The sequence below is a fragment of the Labeo rohita genome, chromosome 13 (genome assembly GCF_022985175.1).
Source record: "Labeo rohita strain BAU-BD-2019 chromosome 13, IGBB_LRoh.1.0, whole genome shotgun sequence".
Lineage (NCBI taxonomy): Eukaryota > Metazoa > Chordata > Actinopteri > Cypriniformes > Cyprinidae > Labeo > Labeo rohita.
This window is the reverse complement of record NC_066881.1, coordinates 36,120,096-36,139,829: the sequence shown is the minus strand read 5'-3', so window position 1 is coordinate 36,139,829 and position 19,734 is coordinate 36,120,096. Positions and strand designations below refer to the sequence as shown.

General features: G+C 34.4%; 1 protein-coding gene across 1 annotated transcript in view; it reads right to left on the bottom strand.

Annotated features, from left to right (window-relative positions):
* The window catches only part of LOC127175292 (serine/threonine-protein kinase 32C), a 95,764-nt gene that overhangs the window by 12,066 nt on the left and 63,964 nt on the right, over positions 1-19,734 (bottom strand). The window contains exons 4-7 of the mRNA XM_051126273.1: positions 9,096-9,269; positions 5,345-5,382; positions 5,010-5,099; positions 2,921-3,024 (exon numbers count right to left, since the gene is read on the bottom strand). Of these exons, the coding sequence (XP_050982230.1) occupies positions 2,921-3,024; positions 5,010-5,099; positions 5,345-5,382; positions 9,096-9,269 (406 nt within the window). The remainder of the gene's footprint in view (positions 1-2,920; positions 3,025-5,009; positions 5,100-5,344; positions 5,383-9,095; positions 9,270-19,734) is intronic.

Here is a 19,734-nt window from a genome sequence, read left to right as displayed (position 1 = left end):
GGACAAAAGAAGAAAATGCATCAGAAAATGGGTTCAGGTCATCCCAAGTTTAGATTAGAATAATGTTGTGGGAAAATTCTTTTGAAACATTTGTAAACATCCAGCACATTCCCTCTTTGAACTGTTGCCGTCCGGTCGACGCTACAGAGCACTGAGCACCAGAACAGCCAGGCACAGGAACAGTTTCTTCCCTCAAGCAATCCGTCTCATGAACACTTCACAATAAACGCGGAACACACTACGCTATTATACATTCACTTATCCAGTTATTTATTTAACACACATACTTATTTACCCTTCTAATTGCACCTTACGTACATAGTTAATTATTTTGTATTTTGTATATTGTAAAGTTATTGCTTTTTTTGCACATTGTATGTCTTGTATAATTGTATATTGTTCTTTTTATTATGTCTTTTTTCGTGTCTGGTCCTGTCACTGTCATTCTACTGCACTGTGGAGCTTCTGTCACTACAACAAATTCCTAGTATGTGTAAACATACATGGCAATAAAGCACATTCTGATTCTGATTCTAAACACGGAAATGTCCAATTTTCTTGTTGTGATTTAAAAGTTACAAAAATGTTTCACCCAAAATACAACATTATTTGGATTTTTATTTTTAATTCTAAGAATGTTACATTGTCCAGTTTTCTTGTGATTATACTGTTATTTAAAGGTTACAAAAATGTTTCATTGAATGTTCAAGTACAAGTACAAATTATATCATAAGGATGTTTTCGAGAACAGTGTTGGGGGTAACTCATTACAAATAACGCGAGTTACGTAATATTACTTTTTTCAAGTAACTAGTAAAGTAACATTACTTTTGAATTTCTAAGAAAATATCTGAGTTACTTTTTTCAAATAAGTAACGCCAGTTACTTTTTTCCCCATTTATTGATTGACAAGTCTCCTGTCGGAAATTGGGAGTAAACATGATGTCACTGTATTGTAGACTAAATGTGAACATGAACATTAATTCATCTCACTCACAAAAAACAGATTCAGTATTGCTCACTCAGAATATGACGCAGCCCTGCAATAATTAAATGCGTTAAATAAAACTAATATCCTTTATGTATTTAATCCCATTTTATTAACCAGTGTCTTTGCTGCTGACCTTCAATGATACAATTTAACCATACTAATAAGAAAAAATTACTTTAGATAAACTAACATTTGTGCTTCATTATTTTATAGCTGAAGAGTGATCTCCTGCATAAATGTACTTTTCTTTTTTTTAATTTATTTCACCTTTGGTGTAAAAGGGCTTTTACATTAGAATTGTTTTATATAAAAAACAAGCAAGCAAGCCCTGCCCAAATTTAAAGTAACGCAAAAGTAACGCAACACATTACTTTCCGTAAAAAGTTAACTAAGTAACGCAATGTTACTTTTTCAGGGAGTAATGTAACATTGTAATGAATTACTTTTAAAAGTAACTTTCCCCAGCACTGTTCGAGAATGCTGATCTCAGAACATTTTCTCTAAATATCATGAGAATAACTATCAAAAATTAATAGTTATAAGAATGTTCTGTAAACATTACTTCAAGAACATGTTGTCCTAACATTTAGCTAACTTTTAAAAAACATAGGTTAAGTTGTGAGAGCGTTCCCTGTTAGCCGTGGTTTCAGTGAAACTTGTTTCGATTTGTATGAATCTGCACAGTTGGTTGATAGGGAAAGCTGGCCAAGGATGACCAAGGATGTTAAGTTAAGCTAGTTAAGCACCAGCACATCAGCATCCCCTGCTGGAGAATTCAGTCCAGAAGACATGTTAGTAATTTTTCTTATTAGTATGGTTGAACTGGATCATCAAAGGTCAGCAACAAAGACACTGGTTAATAAAATGGGATTAAATACATAATGGATATTTGTGTTATTCAACATTTAATTACTGCAAGTTTGTTTCACATTATGAGTTTGCATTTCACTGTTTTAATTTATTTTGAAGAATACTGAATCGAGTGAAATGAATTAATGCATGTTCACGTTTATTCTAGAACTACAGTAACATCATGTTCACACAACACCTCTGTAATCACAATTTCTCTCAATCTGGGGACAGGAGACTGGTCAGTCAATAACTGGGAAAACAAAGTTCTTTGAAAAAAGTTTTCTTGTAAATTAAAAAGTAATGTGTTACTTTACTAGTTACTTGAAAAAAGTAATCTGATTACATAACCCACGTTACTTGTAATGCGTTACCCCCGACACTGCCATCATCATATGCATGAGTAGATCATAGAAACCACTGCCACCGATGCTCTCTACAATCACGCTCTTGTGAATCACAGTCCAGGGGTCCATTCTTCACACGTCCCTAACTCTGGATATGATTGTTGATAATTTGGCATGATTTTGGTCTTGGATTGGCTGTTTTTTCAAAGCTCATCCCAGAGTTGCTGTCGTAGCACAAGTCTGTAAGCTTAAACCTGCTCAGGAGCAGGATCATTTCACATAAACAGGATTAGATTGTATGTTTACTTAAAATCTGTTCCAGCCCCTGCTACTTTATTACCAGACCCAGGGACAATAATTTTAAGTAATAATAATTTAAACATTCATTTAAAAATAATATAATAATATTGTGTAGTCTATAATACTATAGGCACAGCCAGTTTTACTCATTAAAATATTTATTTGTGATAAAATAATTACTTTAGAATTGTATTGGAGTTTTGCACACATGCTATACATGCTATTTTTCTATTTCAGCATTTATGTTGTTTTGCTCACCTGGCTGTTTCCTTATAAAGGTCCAGAATGTTTTCACAATTAGATCTGGCATCTTTCAAATCATCTCAGATTTATTAACGAAGAATGGTTTCCCAAAAGCTGATCACAGAACCATTGTCACCAATGCTTTTGAGAAACGCAGCTTTGGTCAGTGGAGATTTCATGCTCATTTTACCCAGCTTCGCAGAACCTCAAAGATCGTCACACCCAACGACCACCAGTCCACCTCGAACGCATAACCGGTTCCTCCACTTACGAACGACTGGAAGATCTCTGGAGCTGTGAGGAGAAACACGTGCATTTAGAGCAGGATTATGATGGGATATTCTGACCAAGAACTGACACTCAAGACAAGAGGAGACCGAATGGACAGGTAATTTTAATTTAACATCCTAGTTAGATCAGTGGTTCTCAAACTGACTGATTCCAAAGACACTCCTAATTTGTGAAATTACATTTCAGGTTTTAGGAGCTTAATGTTTTTTTAGGGTTCCTGCTTTTTTATCCAATAATCTCAAATGACTTTCCCAGTTGATTCTGCTCTTGGGATAAAATAAATACTAATAAACTGTATATTCATTATAAAAATGTCTCTGTTTTTTTTTTTAAGATTTGATTAATTTCCATGACTTTTCCTGATCTGGAAATCGTATTTTTAAAATCACATACCCAGGTTGTCCAAGATCACATGAGCAACCATCCAAAATAACCTAACAACCTTCTTTTATTATTTACATTATTTTTTTCTTCAACTCATAACACTATTTTTTATTTATTTGTTTTTTTTTATTAAACACTTGCTTAGAAAATACAAATATGAGAAAACAGATGGCAGGGAAAGAAATGGCCAGGGGTTCAAAAATGGCCAAACAATACATAGCAATTATAAATCAAAAGAAAAAAAATATATAAATAATAAATAGATGAAGAAATGATTAAAATAAATAAATAAATAAATAAGCGGATTACATAACAATAAACATACCTATCCCTCAAAACATAAATGATCAACATAAAAATTAAAAAAAAATAATAATAATACAAAAACACCAAAGAGTGAGCATACATCCATAGTTTTAGTTGCCTTTTTGTTACATAAGGTAGATAATGATTTAATATAAATTTTAATGTCTTCCTGAAAGTAAGAAAAATGGGGGGAAACTTTCATAACCTTGCATTTGTGGATAAAATAATTAAATTTCAGAGAAAGTAAATATTTTCACACTGCTTCTCAAAAGTAAAAAATCCAAACAAAACATCCTTAAAGAAAAGCTCAATGTCATGAAGTTTACACAGTTAATTGGCAAAAATGTCATGCCAAAGTTTTTTTTGTATGAACACAACACCAAAAAAGTGCAAAGATGCAAGTTTCTGGAAAAAGTAGAGTTCACATCTATGCTTAATCTGAATTTTGAGACAAAGGTTTTAACAGGATAGTACTGATGAATACGCTTAAAAGAAACCACTATCTAACCATATCTACCAATAAATACCTGTTAGGAAGCGTCCAAACATTTTTCCATAAAATATTTTCCACTGATCTATACTGAAAGAGCATGAGAAATGGAAACATAGTAATTAAGAAAAAGATTTTATTTACTTTAAAATTAAGAAAGTGAATATTTCTGTTTTTTTGTTTTGTTTTTTTTAAGTAGATTAAAAACATATTCCATATTCCTATCTACATAACAATACTTTGTCATTTTCTTAACTTATTGTATAATACATGTGTTGTTTAACTATATTTTAAGCTGTTCATTTATTTGTTTTATTTATTTATTTATTTATTTTATTTTTACATTCACATTAACAAATAGGGCTGGATGATTATTTTATTTATTAATTCAAATGTAATATTTTGCCACAATCTAATATTTTTATTTTAAATCAACAAATTGCAGTTTTGAATAAAATAATAGCAAACATTACAATTAGACTGATTAAAAAAAAAAAAAAAAGTTTTAGAATTTTAGTTCTTTTAGCTTTTTTGTAATTCTGGTTTTTGTCTTATTTTAAATTATTTTAAGTCATCTTGAGCCGCCCTAGTGGATCCAGAGTTTGACCACTAAAATATTTGACAAAACAATAATTTATCAGTTTGTAAAAAAAAACTGCACAGTATTGTCAGTCTGTGACCGGCCGAACAGACTTAACTATCATTATTTCTCTGTTTAAAAGGATCAAGCACTGATTATCACAGATGAATGTGCAGTTGTGTTTGTTTGAGTTGTGATCTCTCATTTAGACGGTGTGACGTTTCTTACCCATGTAAGGCTTTGTACCGGCTAACGCCGTGGCTCGTTCGCCGTCTTTGATTATGGTAGCGATGTTAAAGTCTGTTAAATGCGCGTGACCTGAAGAACAACAGAGACACGAGTGACAACCAGACAAGAAACAGAGCTGAAGCTCAAACGCACCGATGTGGGAACAACTAGAAGAATCCAGGGCAATAATTCGCTCTTTCTAAAAAGGGAACATCACGAATAGAGCGAAGAGAACACGACACCATCATACGGATGTTTAGTGGAACAGCGTGTCCTCGCGTCACACACGCGTCTCCTTGAACCGTTTCTCAGAGCTTCACACACACGTGTCTCACCTTGCTCGTCCAGCAGGATGTTGTCCGGTTTGATGTCCCTGTGGAGAGATCATGACATCATCACGTCAGCTCGCATGACATCAACACCTGCACTTTATTTACACGTCACGTCCTCTCGGACTGCAGCCGTGTGTGAGATCGGCATGTTTTGAAAGCTTTGGCCACCTTCTTTTGTGTGAATGTTCAGTTCTCAGGGGGCGTCACACTTTCATAACACTAATTACAATGAATTCACACACACACACACACACACACACACACACACACACTATTAAGGAATAAAGGCTCGTCCAGCTACAGCCGCATTCTGGTTCCCTCACAGCTAATTAACAGCGAGCCGTTCCCCTGCTGTCATCATGATTCCAGAGAGCATGATGAGATTAATTCACACAGAACTGTGACACACACACACACACACACACACACACACACACACACACACACAGAGCAGTGATGTGATTACAACACATCACATTCTTCAAGACAATCTACTGCATCCTTAAAGAGGAAACTCCATCACACAGAGACACTTTTATGGCTGATCTGGATCAACTGTCAGCACTGTGCATCAATGCCAGGGTGTTGCTATGCTGTTGTTAAAAAGTGTTTTAGCAGGTTGCTATGTGGTTGCCAAGGAGTTTCAAATGGTTTTAAATGCAGTGCTATGAAGTTGTGAGTTGTTGTTCAGCTGCGTAACTACTGTGTTTAAATGTTACTAGGGTGTTTCTAGGCTGTTCTGGTGGTTGCTAGGGCGTTGCTATGGTTTTTTGGGTCATTTGTAGGGTGTTGCTGAGGTTCTATGTTGTTCTGGCTGGTTTCTAGTGTGTTGCTATGAGATTGCTAGGGTATTATGGGTTGTTGCTAGGGTGTTTCCATAGTGCTCTGGTGGTTTCTAGGCACTTGCTGTGTAGTGTGTTGCTATGGGATTGCAAGGGTATTATGGGTTGTTGCTAGGGCGTTTCTGTGGTGTTCTGGTGGTTTCTAGGCAGCTAACGCTTCTAGTGTGTTGCCATGGGAACGCTAGGGTATTATGGGTTGTTGCTAGGGTGTTACTAGGGTGTTCTGTGGTTTCTAGGCAGCTAACGTTTCTAGCGTGTTGCCATGGGAACGCTAGGGTATTATGGGTTGTTGCTAGGGTTACTAGGGTGTTCTGTGGTTTCTAGGCACTTGCTGTTTCTAGTGTGTTGCTATGGGATTGCTAGGGTATTATGGGTTGTTGCTAGGGCGTTTCTATAGTGCTCTGATGGTTTCTAGGTAGCTAACGCTTCTAGTGTGTTGCCATGGGAACGCTAGGGTATTATGGGTTGTTGCTAGGGTGTTACTAGGGTGTTCTGTGGTTTCTAGGCAGCTAACGTTTCTAGCGTGTTGCCATGGGAACGCTAGGGTATTATGGGTTGTTGCTAGGGCGTTTCTATAGTGCTCTGGTGGTTTCTAGGTAGCTAACATTTCTAGTGTGTTGCTATGGGATTGCTAGGGTATTATGGGTTGTTGCTAGGGAGTTTCTATAGTGTTCTGGTGGTTTCTAGGCACTTGCTGTTTCTAGTGTGTTGCTGTGGGATTGCTTGGGTATTATGGGTTGTTGCCTGGGCGTTTCTATGGTGTTCTGATGGTTTTTAGGCAGGTAATGTTTGTAGTGTGTTGCTATGGGATTGCTAGGGTATTGTGGGTTGTTGCTAGGGCGTTTCTATGGTGTTATGGATGGTTGCTAGGTGGTTCATCAAAAGGGTTCATCTCATAGAATCAGCAGCAGCTCTACAGACATGTGATTTGAGGAATCAGTGATATCTGGAGCACAAACTGCAGCTCTGAACTCTGATCAGTGTTTAAGCAGAGCAGGATCTGTCGGATCTTCCAGATGCTCTGCTCACCCTCCTGTTTCAGGAATCCTCCACTCGGACTAATTTTACTGCGGTGGCGGCGTGACACGACACACTGTTGCTAGGAAACACTTCTGCCCAACTTAGCGCATCTAAATAATACTATAGACAGGAAACACTCCTTGAGAAACATACAGCTACATCCACCACAGAGAAAACAATGTGACTGACTAATACACACACACACACACACACACACACACACACACACACTATCAAAGCCAGAGAGAGAGATCCAGTCCACTGCGTTCCCTGTCAGTTGTGTTCTAGAGCGTTTGTGACGGGGCCCAAAACAAGACAAGCACACATTTTATTTGGCACAGGATCCTCGTCTCCCTGAGGAGCCCCGCAGAACTAAACATGCAATTACACAACAAATCCCTGTGAGCAGACAGTACACACACACACACACACACACACACGCACACGCACACGCACGCACGCACACGCACTCCTGAATTTCACTATTGAGGATGTCAGCACAGGGAAGTTCACTCACTTTGGGTTCATTTCTTTGTCTGGAAACTGGAAACTGGAAATGAATACAATCTAAAACTAACACTAAAAATAAAGTAAATACAAAACACAAAACCATAAAATTTTTCATTACTTAAATGTTGACTAAAATACATAAAATACAAATCTATCAGTCAATAAATAAATAATGCTGGTAGGTATGTTTTGATGCCTGTTTAAGATGGTCCTTGACCAGCAACATGACCAGCAAAAACCAGCAAAGGGACAGCTTAAACCAGCATCAAAACCTACCTACCAGCATATGCTGTTTTTTTCACCAGGGACATCAACACAAATCTCCTCCATATTGAGGTGTGGTAACCGGTTTACTGCTAACTAGTGAAACACTCCATTAATATGACGAGCTGCAGCTCAAAATACATGTTAGATGGACACATTGTTCATTATGATGGAGTTTGTAGCTTAATTCACTTTATTTGAAATAGTTTGAGCTGCAGTTCATTCAAGTCTATCTCACATTTATCAGTATATACTGTAATAAATATTTGAGAAATTATTTCTGCGTCTAATTGTATTATGACATTGTGTGGAAGATGAATTTTAGCTAAAAGTGGTAGGTAAAGTGGATTTACTTTAGTGATAATGAGCACTGTAATGTTTAAGGTAGTGTTGAAAAGGGCCGGGGCTTCATAAGCTCAACATCAGACGGGCTGCAGGGATTATTTTGTGTGAAAAGATATGTGCTTATTGAAAAAAATAAACATTCATTTAATAGATACATTGTCTTTCAATAATTCAAGCACTTTTCAAGTACCTCTTCAAGGAGCATTGATATTTTCAAGGGTTTTCCAGGACTTAAATTTCAACAAGTCAAATTCAAGCACTTCAAGCACTGCATTTATTTTAACATGAAGTAAAATAATTAAAGCTAAAACTGAAATAAAAATAAACAGAAAAAAAACTAATAAAATGACAAAAACACAGTAGAATTACTAAAACTTTAACTAAACTTATATAAAATATTATTAACCAAATAATTAAAATAAAAATACAAAAAAAAAGAATTAAACAATAGAACAGCAATTTACAAAACAGTTTTAAAAATGACAAAAGCACAACAAAACTACTAAAAATGTAACTAAATTTAAAATGAAAACTAAACATATAATCAACCAAAAAAATGCAAAAACATAAAAGTTCATGTATAAATTAAATATGTGTAAACTGACTAGTGAAGTAAAGCAAAAGCTTCTCAGTCGTGTTGCTCGTGTTGAGTGGAGTCTGTGTTACTGTGGTAAACAAGTAAATCACTGGAGACAGGTGATGGATTATATAGTTAAACCAAGAGAAAACACACTAGCTGGAGTGTAGCTAATGCTGCTAACGCTGACACACACCTGTGTATGATGTGTTGGCTCTGCAGGTAGTCGAGCGCCAGCGTCATCTCGCACAGGTAGAGCTTGACGGCGTCCTCGGTGAACTGCACGTTCTGCTGCAGATGATAGCGCAGATCTCCTCCCAACAGCAGATCCACCACCATGAACATGTCCTCCTCATCCTGGAACGAGTACCTGGAGCACAGGGTCACAGGTCAGAGGTCACAACAAACAGGAAGTGACATCACAGCTCACATTTCACATGCAAATCCATCTCCTGATGAGCTGGAGTCATTTATAAGATCTGTAGATATGTGTGTGATATCATCACAGTCAGAAGCTTCTCTTCTATTGTCTTTCACAGATTGAGGTTTATTAATTAAAGTCACAGAGGTTATCTGATGTGGATATTTTAATTAAAGTGTTGACACAGTCTGCATCATCTGTCAATCATCTGTCAATCATCTATGCAGACACACACACTCATGCTCATGCACTAACACTGCTAATAAAAAAAAAGAAAGAAATATATATATATATATATTTAAAATCTAGGATTCCAAATAAACATTTCTCATTTTCAAATAGTTCACTTTTAACATAACTAAAACTGAAATAAAAAAAAGCTATACCAACATATTCAAGCAAACAAACAAAATAAATAAATAAATAAATACAGTAATAATGACATAAAAATGAAAATGTAATTTTACTCAGAAAAAAAAACATCTACTTGTTTTATTTCTGATAATGAATTTCTCATTTTCATTTAGTTTAATTTTATGTATTAACACAAACTAAAATAAAAATTAATTAAAACTATATAGACATATTAAGAAAAACACATTACCAAATGTTTAACTAAATTTCAAATATTAATAATTTAACACATTTTTATTCAGAAATGTAGCCTCTATAATTATTTTATTTCAGCTATGTACCAATACAAAATTTCTCATTTTTATTTTATTTGTACTAAAATAATTAAAATTAAAACTGTATGGACATTGTAAAAAAAAAAAACATGAGTAAGAATGAAAAAAAGAAACTTGAAATATTTAAAAACTAAATATTTTATTCAGAAATTAAATAAAATGTGCAAAATGGCTCATTTTTATTTGATTTGTACTAAAATAATTAAAATTAAAACAAAAAATAAAAATTGTATGGACATTGTAAAAAAACACAAATAAGAATGAGAAAAACTTAAAATTACTAAAACTTGACATTTTTAAATATTAATATTTAAAAAAAAAAAAAATGTACAAAAGTACTTATTTTAGTAGTTAGTTGCAAGGCAGCACTTCTTATTTTTATTTATTTCAACTTGATGTAACAAAATTTAAATATTCTTTTTTTAAATATGAAACTTAATTAAAATAAATAATAATATAATTATTTAATTACATAATTAAAAATATTAATTAAAATGAATTAAAACTACATACTTAAAAACAAAAAAAAAATGCAACAAAAATGGGAAAAAGTATTAATAATTCTAAACAAACTGCTAAAAATATAAATGAAAACATTAAAACTGGATCACTGAATTCAAACATTAATATTAGAAATATAATGAAAAGTATAACAGTGTGTGAGTGATATTAAAATAAGAGTGGTGAAGCATCACGAGCGGTTCGGCTCAGCTGCTGATCACAGGAATGAAGTTTCCATTTCACACTGAATATTTGTGAGTGTCCCTCGTTCTCATTATATACTCATGAGATGCTGTGAGAACCGTGTGTGTGTGTGTGAGAGAGAGAGAGAACTCTCTGTGCACCGTTTATGTGTGTGTGTGTGTGTGTGTGTGTCTCCTATCAGAGCACTTCAGAGCTCATTTCCCGTCTGTAAGAGGCTGCAGGTCTGAGAGCCAATCATCACCACATCTATTATAGATCTCGCCGCTCTCCATTCACTCTGACAAAGACAGCATCACATTCAGTCAGACGGCTCATATTAAAGATCACAGGGTCAGCGCAGAGACGACGGACGCGTGAGGATGTCAGGAGCCGCCGGAGACGTTCTGAGACTCACAGATGAAGATCTTTAACGTCTGAGAACCGCAGAACGGTCCGATTAAAGAGAGCGTTTCACACACAAATCATCATTTGTTCACCCTCACGTCCGTCCAAACCAGTACGACCGACTGACTTCTGGAAAAAAAGATATTTCGAAGAATGATGGGAACAAAACTGGGATAAAAACCCCAGGCATTTCTCAAAATATCTTCTGCTGTGTTGCTAAAATAGACATGAGGACAGCAAACGATGACAGAATGATCACTTCTGGCGGAATTAAGACTTTTTTGTTTCAAGAACCGGCTGGTTTAAGCAAAAAATAGAAAAGTAGAGAAACAGAGAAGGTACTGCTAATTTTCTGCCAGGACATTTTCTGCTTTTTACATTTATGGACATTTCCTGAACTTTCCTGAAGCAAAACGCAATGCAACGCATACTTCGAAATATGGGTAAAACACCTGTGAAGAATCAGTATGGAAAATTCCTTCATATTAACACAGTACACTGTGCCCTATTTTCTTTGAGTGTACGGCTCTGATTAGACAAAGCTCTGTTTTTTTAGCGATCAGCAAATCCAACACAAACCAGGTCTGTGAACAGCAGAAACCTCATGAAAACCAGTCATTACAATATAATATTTTGACATTCATTTCAATCTAAATGATCAAAACTTGAAAAATCAAGCCTTATACATCATCTGAAAGCTGAATCAATAAGCTTTCCATTGCTGTATGGTTTGTTAGGATAAGGTCAGCTGAGATACAACTATCTGAAAATCTGGAATCTGATGGTGCAAAAAAAAAAAATCAAAATATTGAGAAAATCACCTTTAAAGTTGTCTAAATGAGGTTCTTAGCAATGCATATTACTCATCAAAAATAAAGTTTTGATATATTTACAGTAGGAATGATCTTTACTATATATATATTAAATTTAGGACGCCAAATAAACATTTATTATTTTCAAATAGTTTAACTTTTAATGTAACTAAAAGTAAAATAAAAAAGCTATACCAACATATATATATATAAAAATAAAAATTAAAAATAATGAAAACAAAATTACTAACATTTTTTCTGAAATTAAAATAATAAAAAATAAAAAATAAATTATTTTATTCGGAAATTAAATAAACATAAAAAAACATTATTTGTTTTATTTCATCTAATGAATTTCTCATTTTCATTTACTTTAACTTAATGTATTAACACAAACTAAAATAAAAATGAATAAAAACCATTTAGAAATTAAGAAAACATTAAAACATTAAGACAAACGCTAAGAATGACAAAAACACATGACTAAAACTTAAATACTTAAATATTTAAATACTAAAAATAATTTAAATATTTTATTCAGAAATGTAAAATCTATAATTATTTTTATTTCAGCTATGTATTTTTACTTGTAGTAAAATAATTAAAATTAATATTTTAAAAATAAACATTTTATTCAGAAATAAAATTAAATTTAAAGATATTTTGCAATTCATTTCAAATGGTCAAAACCAGTCAGTTAACGTCTTTTGAAGTGAAAAGTTGCATGTTTGTTAGAAACAAATCCATCATTAAGACGTTTTCAACTTAAATACAAGTTCATAATCCATAATAACGCTTCCTCCAGTGAAAAAGTGGTCTGGTCTGAATCAGGAGAGAAATCTGCACAGATCAGGCACTGTTTACAAACCAAAACAGCTCTAAACAAATATGTCGCTGGATTTTGATGTGAGACACAACAGGAGATAGAAGTGTTATTATGGATTACTCGGTGTATTTGAATTAAAAGCATCTTGATGGATTTGTTTCATCTTTTGTCTTCTCAAGATGTGAACTGATGGACTGGAGTGGTGTGGATTACTGTGATGTTTTTATCAGCTGTTTGGACTCTCATTCTGACGGCACCCATTCACATCCATTGGCGAGACAGTGATGGAATGACACATTTCTACAAATCTGATGAACAAACAAACTCATCCTAGTCTCAGATGACCTAAGGGTGAGAATAAAAAGCCTCTACAGGACAATAATTGTCAAGTGGGTTAAAACTGCAGCATGTTACTAAGAGAACAGGCGTTCCGCAGCCATTTAGGGCCGGAGCGAGGGGGGAGACGGCCTTTATTCGCTCCCACACCACAGCAGGAGCGCGAGGAGGAAGGTTAGCAGACTGGAAAGAGTCCGAGAGGCTGAAATAATCAGGCCATGATGACAAATGAGACGAGGGATGCAGAGAGAGAGAGAGAGGAACACATAAAGAGGAAAACAGAGGGAGTACAACATTTCGTCAAAAATTTCGCAGTGTCCCAGATAGAAGTGAGCGCTCGTCTGCGCTTCACGAGCGACTCGAGGCGACACGCACACACGCGCACACGCTCTCGTTCGTTCCTCCGAGTATTTCTCCTGAATGTCCCGCAGTCAACGCCTCACCACTGGCCTTATTTCACAAGGTGCCTTCATAAGGAACGTCCCGAATGAACTTCACAAGTTTCCTGAGCTGTGAAGTTGAGGAAAGTTCCAGCAGAGCGGAGACGAGCGTCCTCTACGACAGAGACGCTGGACGGGATCAAGTGTCTCGACACGAACAGATCAAGGAGAAAATAAGGAGATGAACGCCTTGAGCAAAACCTGAACTCTAAGGGAAGACAAGGAACGAGTAATTCACCCTAAAATGTAACAAAAAAGCAGATTTATTAAGAAATGTCTTTGTCCACGATGAAAGTCAGTGGGGTTCAAAGTTGTTTGGTTCCCAATGTTCTTCAAAATATTTCCCACAGAAACACGTGTCTCATTAACTGCAACTAAATTCAACTTCCAATAATCAAAGACACCCATGCACACATATTACAGTATTTTTTGTCTTTAGAATGTCTTGATAAATGTGTATTTTATATTTACTGTTTTTAAACCTACTTTTATTCATTACTTATCACTTATCATCTTATTTTAATACTATCTTTACTGTTACGTGGTATTACTTTATTGTATATTTATTTTTCATTCTTTCGTTGCTTGAAATAAAATAAATGTCAACTGAAAAAAAAAATGTAGAACTTATTTTACTGCAGTTTGGTGTCAACATTTTTCATTTAAAAAAAAAAAACTGAAAAATAAATGTCAACTGGAATAAAATATAAAAAACTAAATAATTTTATTGCAGCTAGTTGCCAACATTTCATTTTCATTTAACTTGATGTACTAAAATAACTCCAACTAAAACTAAAATAAAAAAAGAAATAAAAACTCTAAAGACGTATTTTTAAAAAGTGACAAAAGCAGCAAAATTACTAAAACCTTGTAAAAAAACTTGTAATTTTGCATGTAAAGCATTATAGTTATCTAAAACTAAAACCATCAAAAAATATTTATTACTTTTAATAAAATAAACATTAACTGAAATAAAATATCTAAAAAAAAGTTGAACCTTTTTTTAATTTCAGCTGGCTACCAACACAACATTTCTCATTTTTATTTAGTTTAAACTGATAAACTAAAATAACTAAAACTAAAAAAAGAATTAAAACTACAATAAAATTACAAGTTTAAGCAAAATTTAAATGAAAACCAAAAACATAAAATATAATAAAAATATGCCAAAAAAACTATTAAATTAAAAAAAGAAATAAAACCTATACAGAAATATAAAAAAAAACCATAAGAGTGACAAAAGCAGAAAAATTACTAAAACTTTAACTAAATTTAAAATATTAATAATTAAAAAATATATTTCATTTAAGAATAAAACACAAAATATAACAAGAAAAACTTATTTTGTGCATGGTATGGCAATATTGTATGCAAAAGGTTATTATGGTTAAAACGTAAAAAAAACATTTTCATAACTTGAAATAAAAATAAAACCCTAAAAAATAAATGTCAACTGGAATAAAATATATAAAAAAATATTTTATTGCAATAGTTGCCTGAAAACACTGAAAAAACTGAAATTAAAAAAGAAATAAAAACTCTATAGACATATTTTAAAAAAGTGACAAAAGCAGCCAAGTTAATTAATAATATTTTAAATAATTAAAATTATTAATATTTTAAAATTGATATTTTATTCAAAAATTACACCATCAAAAATATTAATTACTTTTAATAAAATAAACACTGAAATAAAGTGTTTAAAAAAACCTTGACACTTTTTTTAATTTCAGCTAGTTGCCAACACAACATTTCTCATTTTTATTTAGTTTAAACTGATGAACTAAAATAACAAACTAAAATAAAAATGAATAAAAATCTTATAGACATATTTTAAAAGGAAACAATAAAAGTGACAAAACCAAAATAAAATTACTAAAATTCTGAGTAAACTTTAAATGAAAACCAAAAACATAAAAATAAATCATAATTTTAAAAAATAGTCAATCTCAATGATACTATAATAAAATAACACCGGTAAACACAATCATGCCAATAAAGTCCTTTAAATTGAAATAAAGACTGCAGCTCAGATCATCAGAGTCATTAGTGATCGGGATTGTGATTCGTCAGTTAACGAGCGTTAATGTGATGTTGGTTCCGTGAGGTCTGACCTCCGTCCGTGTGATGGAGGTGTTCACCGGGTTTATGTGACGGAGCCGTTCTCCTGCTGCTTCGTGACTCAGAGCGGGTAAATGGATACAGTAATTACAACTTTGTGCAGACGTGACATTTTAAAGGCTTAAAGAGACTCTGTGCTTCCTGTGAGGAGGAGGAGGAGGAGAAGAAGGAGGAGGAAGCCCTCTTCATTTCCCAGCCTGCAGCAGAAGCTCCTCTGACTTACAGAGACGCGGCTCTTCAAAGCTCGGTGTGTTCAGGAGAGACACATGAAAGCTGCTTCTGAGAGAAAGAGAAAATCCTCCCTGCTTCAAATAAAATAATTATATATACACACACATACACCGAGTGTTGAGATGGAGCTGTCAATGTCAAACTGTCCTTCCCTACTTCACATACTTCAGTGTTCAACACTGACTTACAAAAGCGATACTGTCCTTCAACACCAAACCCTCACACACACACTTATCTAAACAAGGACAGAACATCTACTGCTCTTGTAGAAATTGTTTTTTGTTAGATTTTATAAAGAAAATGGCCGTGATGCACAAACGCTGCAGGACACACACACGCAAAAACTGGACACTTAGGGTTAGAAGTTTGATCATCTTGAGTACTAGTAAACTGACTGAAACTGATTATTACAGATTACCACAGAACATCAGCACTTTATCATGTTTTGTTACATTTAGTTCAATTCTGGGGCTAAACATCTTCAACAAATAAAGATTCATTCGTAAGAGTGCAGTTCCTGAAAAAGTTCTTAAATATTTTCATTTATCCTAGGAATAATAAAATGACAGGCTTACTGTCGTCTGATCATGGTCTTGTCTAATACAACCATTATTAACTAAAACTATTAAAACACTTTTATTAACTGAAATAAAATATAGATGAAAAAACAAAAATAAGAAATGTTATCTTGGCAAAGGACTGAAATATGTTTTAGTTAAAGCACTAACATTAACTCTAAATAAATTAGAGCTAAATCTGAAATAAAAATAAATTAAACTTAAAGGAGAAGTTCACTTCCAGAACAACAATTCACAGGTAATGTACTCACCTCCTTGTTATCCAAGATGTTCATGTCTTTCTTTCTTCAGCCGTAAAGAAATTATGTTTTTTGAGGAAAACATTTCAGCATTTTTCTCCATATAATGGACTGATATGGTGCCCCGATTTTGAACTTCCAAAATACAGTTTAAATGCGGCTTCAAACGATCACAAATGCGGTTGTAAACGATCCCAGCCGAGGAAGAAGGATCTTATCTAGTGAAACCATCGGTTATTTTCATAAAAACAATACAATTTAAATACTTTTTAAGTCTTGTCTTGTTCTCCCTGAACTCTGTGTATTCTGGCTCAAGACAGTTAGGGTTTGTCGAAAAACTCCAATTGTATTTTCTTCCTCAACTTCAAAAATCATTTCAGAATCATCCTACATCACTGCAGAAGAACAGACACAGTGTTTGCAAAGTGAACATGCAAAGAAGATCAAACACCCTTAACAGAAAAGGTAAAACAGTGATACAGGACGATTTTGAAGTTGAGGGAGAACACGAGATGGGAGTTTTTCCACATACACTAACTGACATGAACCGGAACAAAAACAGAGAAAGACAAGACGAGCGTTTGACATTAAAAAGTATATAAATTGTATTATTTAAATGAAAATAACTGATTGTTTGGCCAGATAAGACTCTTCTTTCTCAGCTGGGATCATTTGAAGCCGCATTTAAACTACATTTTGGAAGTTCAAAATCGGGGCACCATATCAGTCCATTATATGGAGAAAAATGCTGAAATGTTTTCCTCAAAAAACAATTTCTTTACGACTGAAGAAAGAAAGACATGAACATCTTGGATGACAAGGGGGTGACTACATTATCTGTGCATTTTTGTTTTGGAAGTGGACTTCTCCTTTAAAGCTGCAGTCTGTAACCTTTGTTGCTCTAGTGGTTAATAAACAAAACATTTTTTAAAACATCAAATATTAGATCAAGTAAGCACAGAATTGACTTTACGCTTCTGCCCACAATCACTTCAAGAATCAGACAAATTTGCACGTGTATGTTGAAAAGCAGATGTTTTGGAAAGTGCTACGCCACGTTTTTCTGCCATCTAGTGGTTTAGAGGAAAATAATATCAAAGGTGCGTTTTACCCCAGGACACATTTAGTCCCGTTGTACCCTACTGAATAATAATAATACTAAATACTAAAAAAAAAAAATTAAATACAACAAATTTTGTATTATATGACTATATTAAGAAATAATTAATTTATTAAATTACATGATGAATATACAAACCAATTATTTCTAGGGCTGTCAAATGATTAATCACATACAAAATAAAAGTTTGAGTTTGCCTAATATATGTGTACTATGTGTAATTATTATGAATGTATACATACAAATACGTTCATGCATATATTTAAGAAATATTTACAAGTATATGTATTTATTATAATTTTTATATAATTTATATTATATATAAATAAAAATATTTTGTACATAAATAACATTTCTCTTAAATATATACATTAATTTGTGTGTATTTATACAAACATAATAATTACACAGTACACACACATTTATTAGACAAACTCAAACTTTTATTTTGTATGCGATTAATTGTAATTAATCATTTGACAGCCCTGTTTCATTAAACATCTTACATCTGGGGATTTAAGTTTCTAGAAAGATTCTTTTCAAGAACTAAAATTCTTATTGTGTTCAGCTTTGAGAACATCCTTAAGAAGTATTTTTTGAAATACAAATCTTTTACCCTAACTTTTAATGGTAAAAAACAAGAAAATAGAAGTTGTTCAGTGAATCCGTCTCCCGAAGACGAACGTGTCCCTAAAGTCCATCTGAAACACAGTGATATAGTCCTGACGCTGGCCACTTCCAGGAAGCTACAGCAAATCTAGTTTGTGCTTATAGAAAACACAACAAAATTCAATTTCGCAGAAGCAGAATCACGTCTGTCAGAGGAACATTACTCAAATCACACTACAAACAGCAAACACCCCGAGCGTCCATCACAGAGTGACTCACGGACGGCCGAGACTGTCCTCAAACGGGGAGGATGGAGGGAAACCAGGAAATGTCTTGTGTTTTATGGAGACGTTGTGTATCAGAGCGAATCCACAGAGGAGAGACCACACTAGCGATCTGACAGACTTCAGAAAGTCACTCCTAACCATCCATATCTTTGTCTCTCTCTAACAGAAGCCTGTTTCTAAATAGGTAATTGCAACTTTTTTCTCACAATTGCATGATATAAACTCACAAATGCAAGAAGAGAAGGGAAAATTGCAGGATATAAAGGACATTTACATCTCACAATTTTGACTTTGTAATTCATAATTGCAAGTTTCTATCAGCGTTCTAAGAAAAAAAAGTCCGAACTGTGAGATAAAAAGCACAATTACCTTTCTATTTTGTATTGAGTGGCAGAGATGGGTTTCCATACTCTCTGGTTGGCAGTGATTATGAACAAAAAGCCAACAGATGCTTCTCTTTGACAGCCTGCCTCTGATTTCTCTCTCTGATGAAGTTTACTTCATTTCTGCTCCGCACGTTGCGGATTCTGTCACGCGCAGCTGTGGGATCCAGACAGGTGATGCGGCGCCGATATTTCCACCCGTACGGGCCGCTTGAGCAATAAACGACAGGTATTATTTATAAACGGCGTGGTGTTGTGTGCATATGCTGGCCCGATGAAGCGCCTCCATCATGAGCGGGGAGAGAGAGAGCCATTGTCTAACAGATGGAGACTGGAAGAGAGCTGTCACGCTGGAGCGGCGTGGGAGAGACAACGAGCGCTGCAATATGCATGAGAGAGACGCATTGTGTGCGGCGCTGCACGCGCGTTCCTCTTTCATTCTCGTGTTTGTCGTCTGTACGGCTTTGGCTTTTGAAAGCGGCCGATCAGGAGCGATTCAGAGAGCTTTTTCTCCTCCAGGTTCACGCGGCTTTGATGTCAAATGAACAATTATCTACAGAACGGTAAAGAGTTCTGATGCTCAGACGGACCGGACGCCCACAGATGCCACCTTAAAAGCGACTTTTTACTGAATTGACAATTGGCATTTGACAG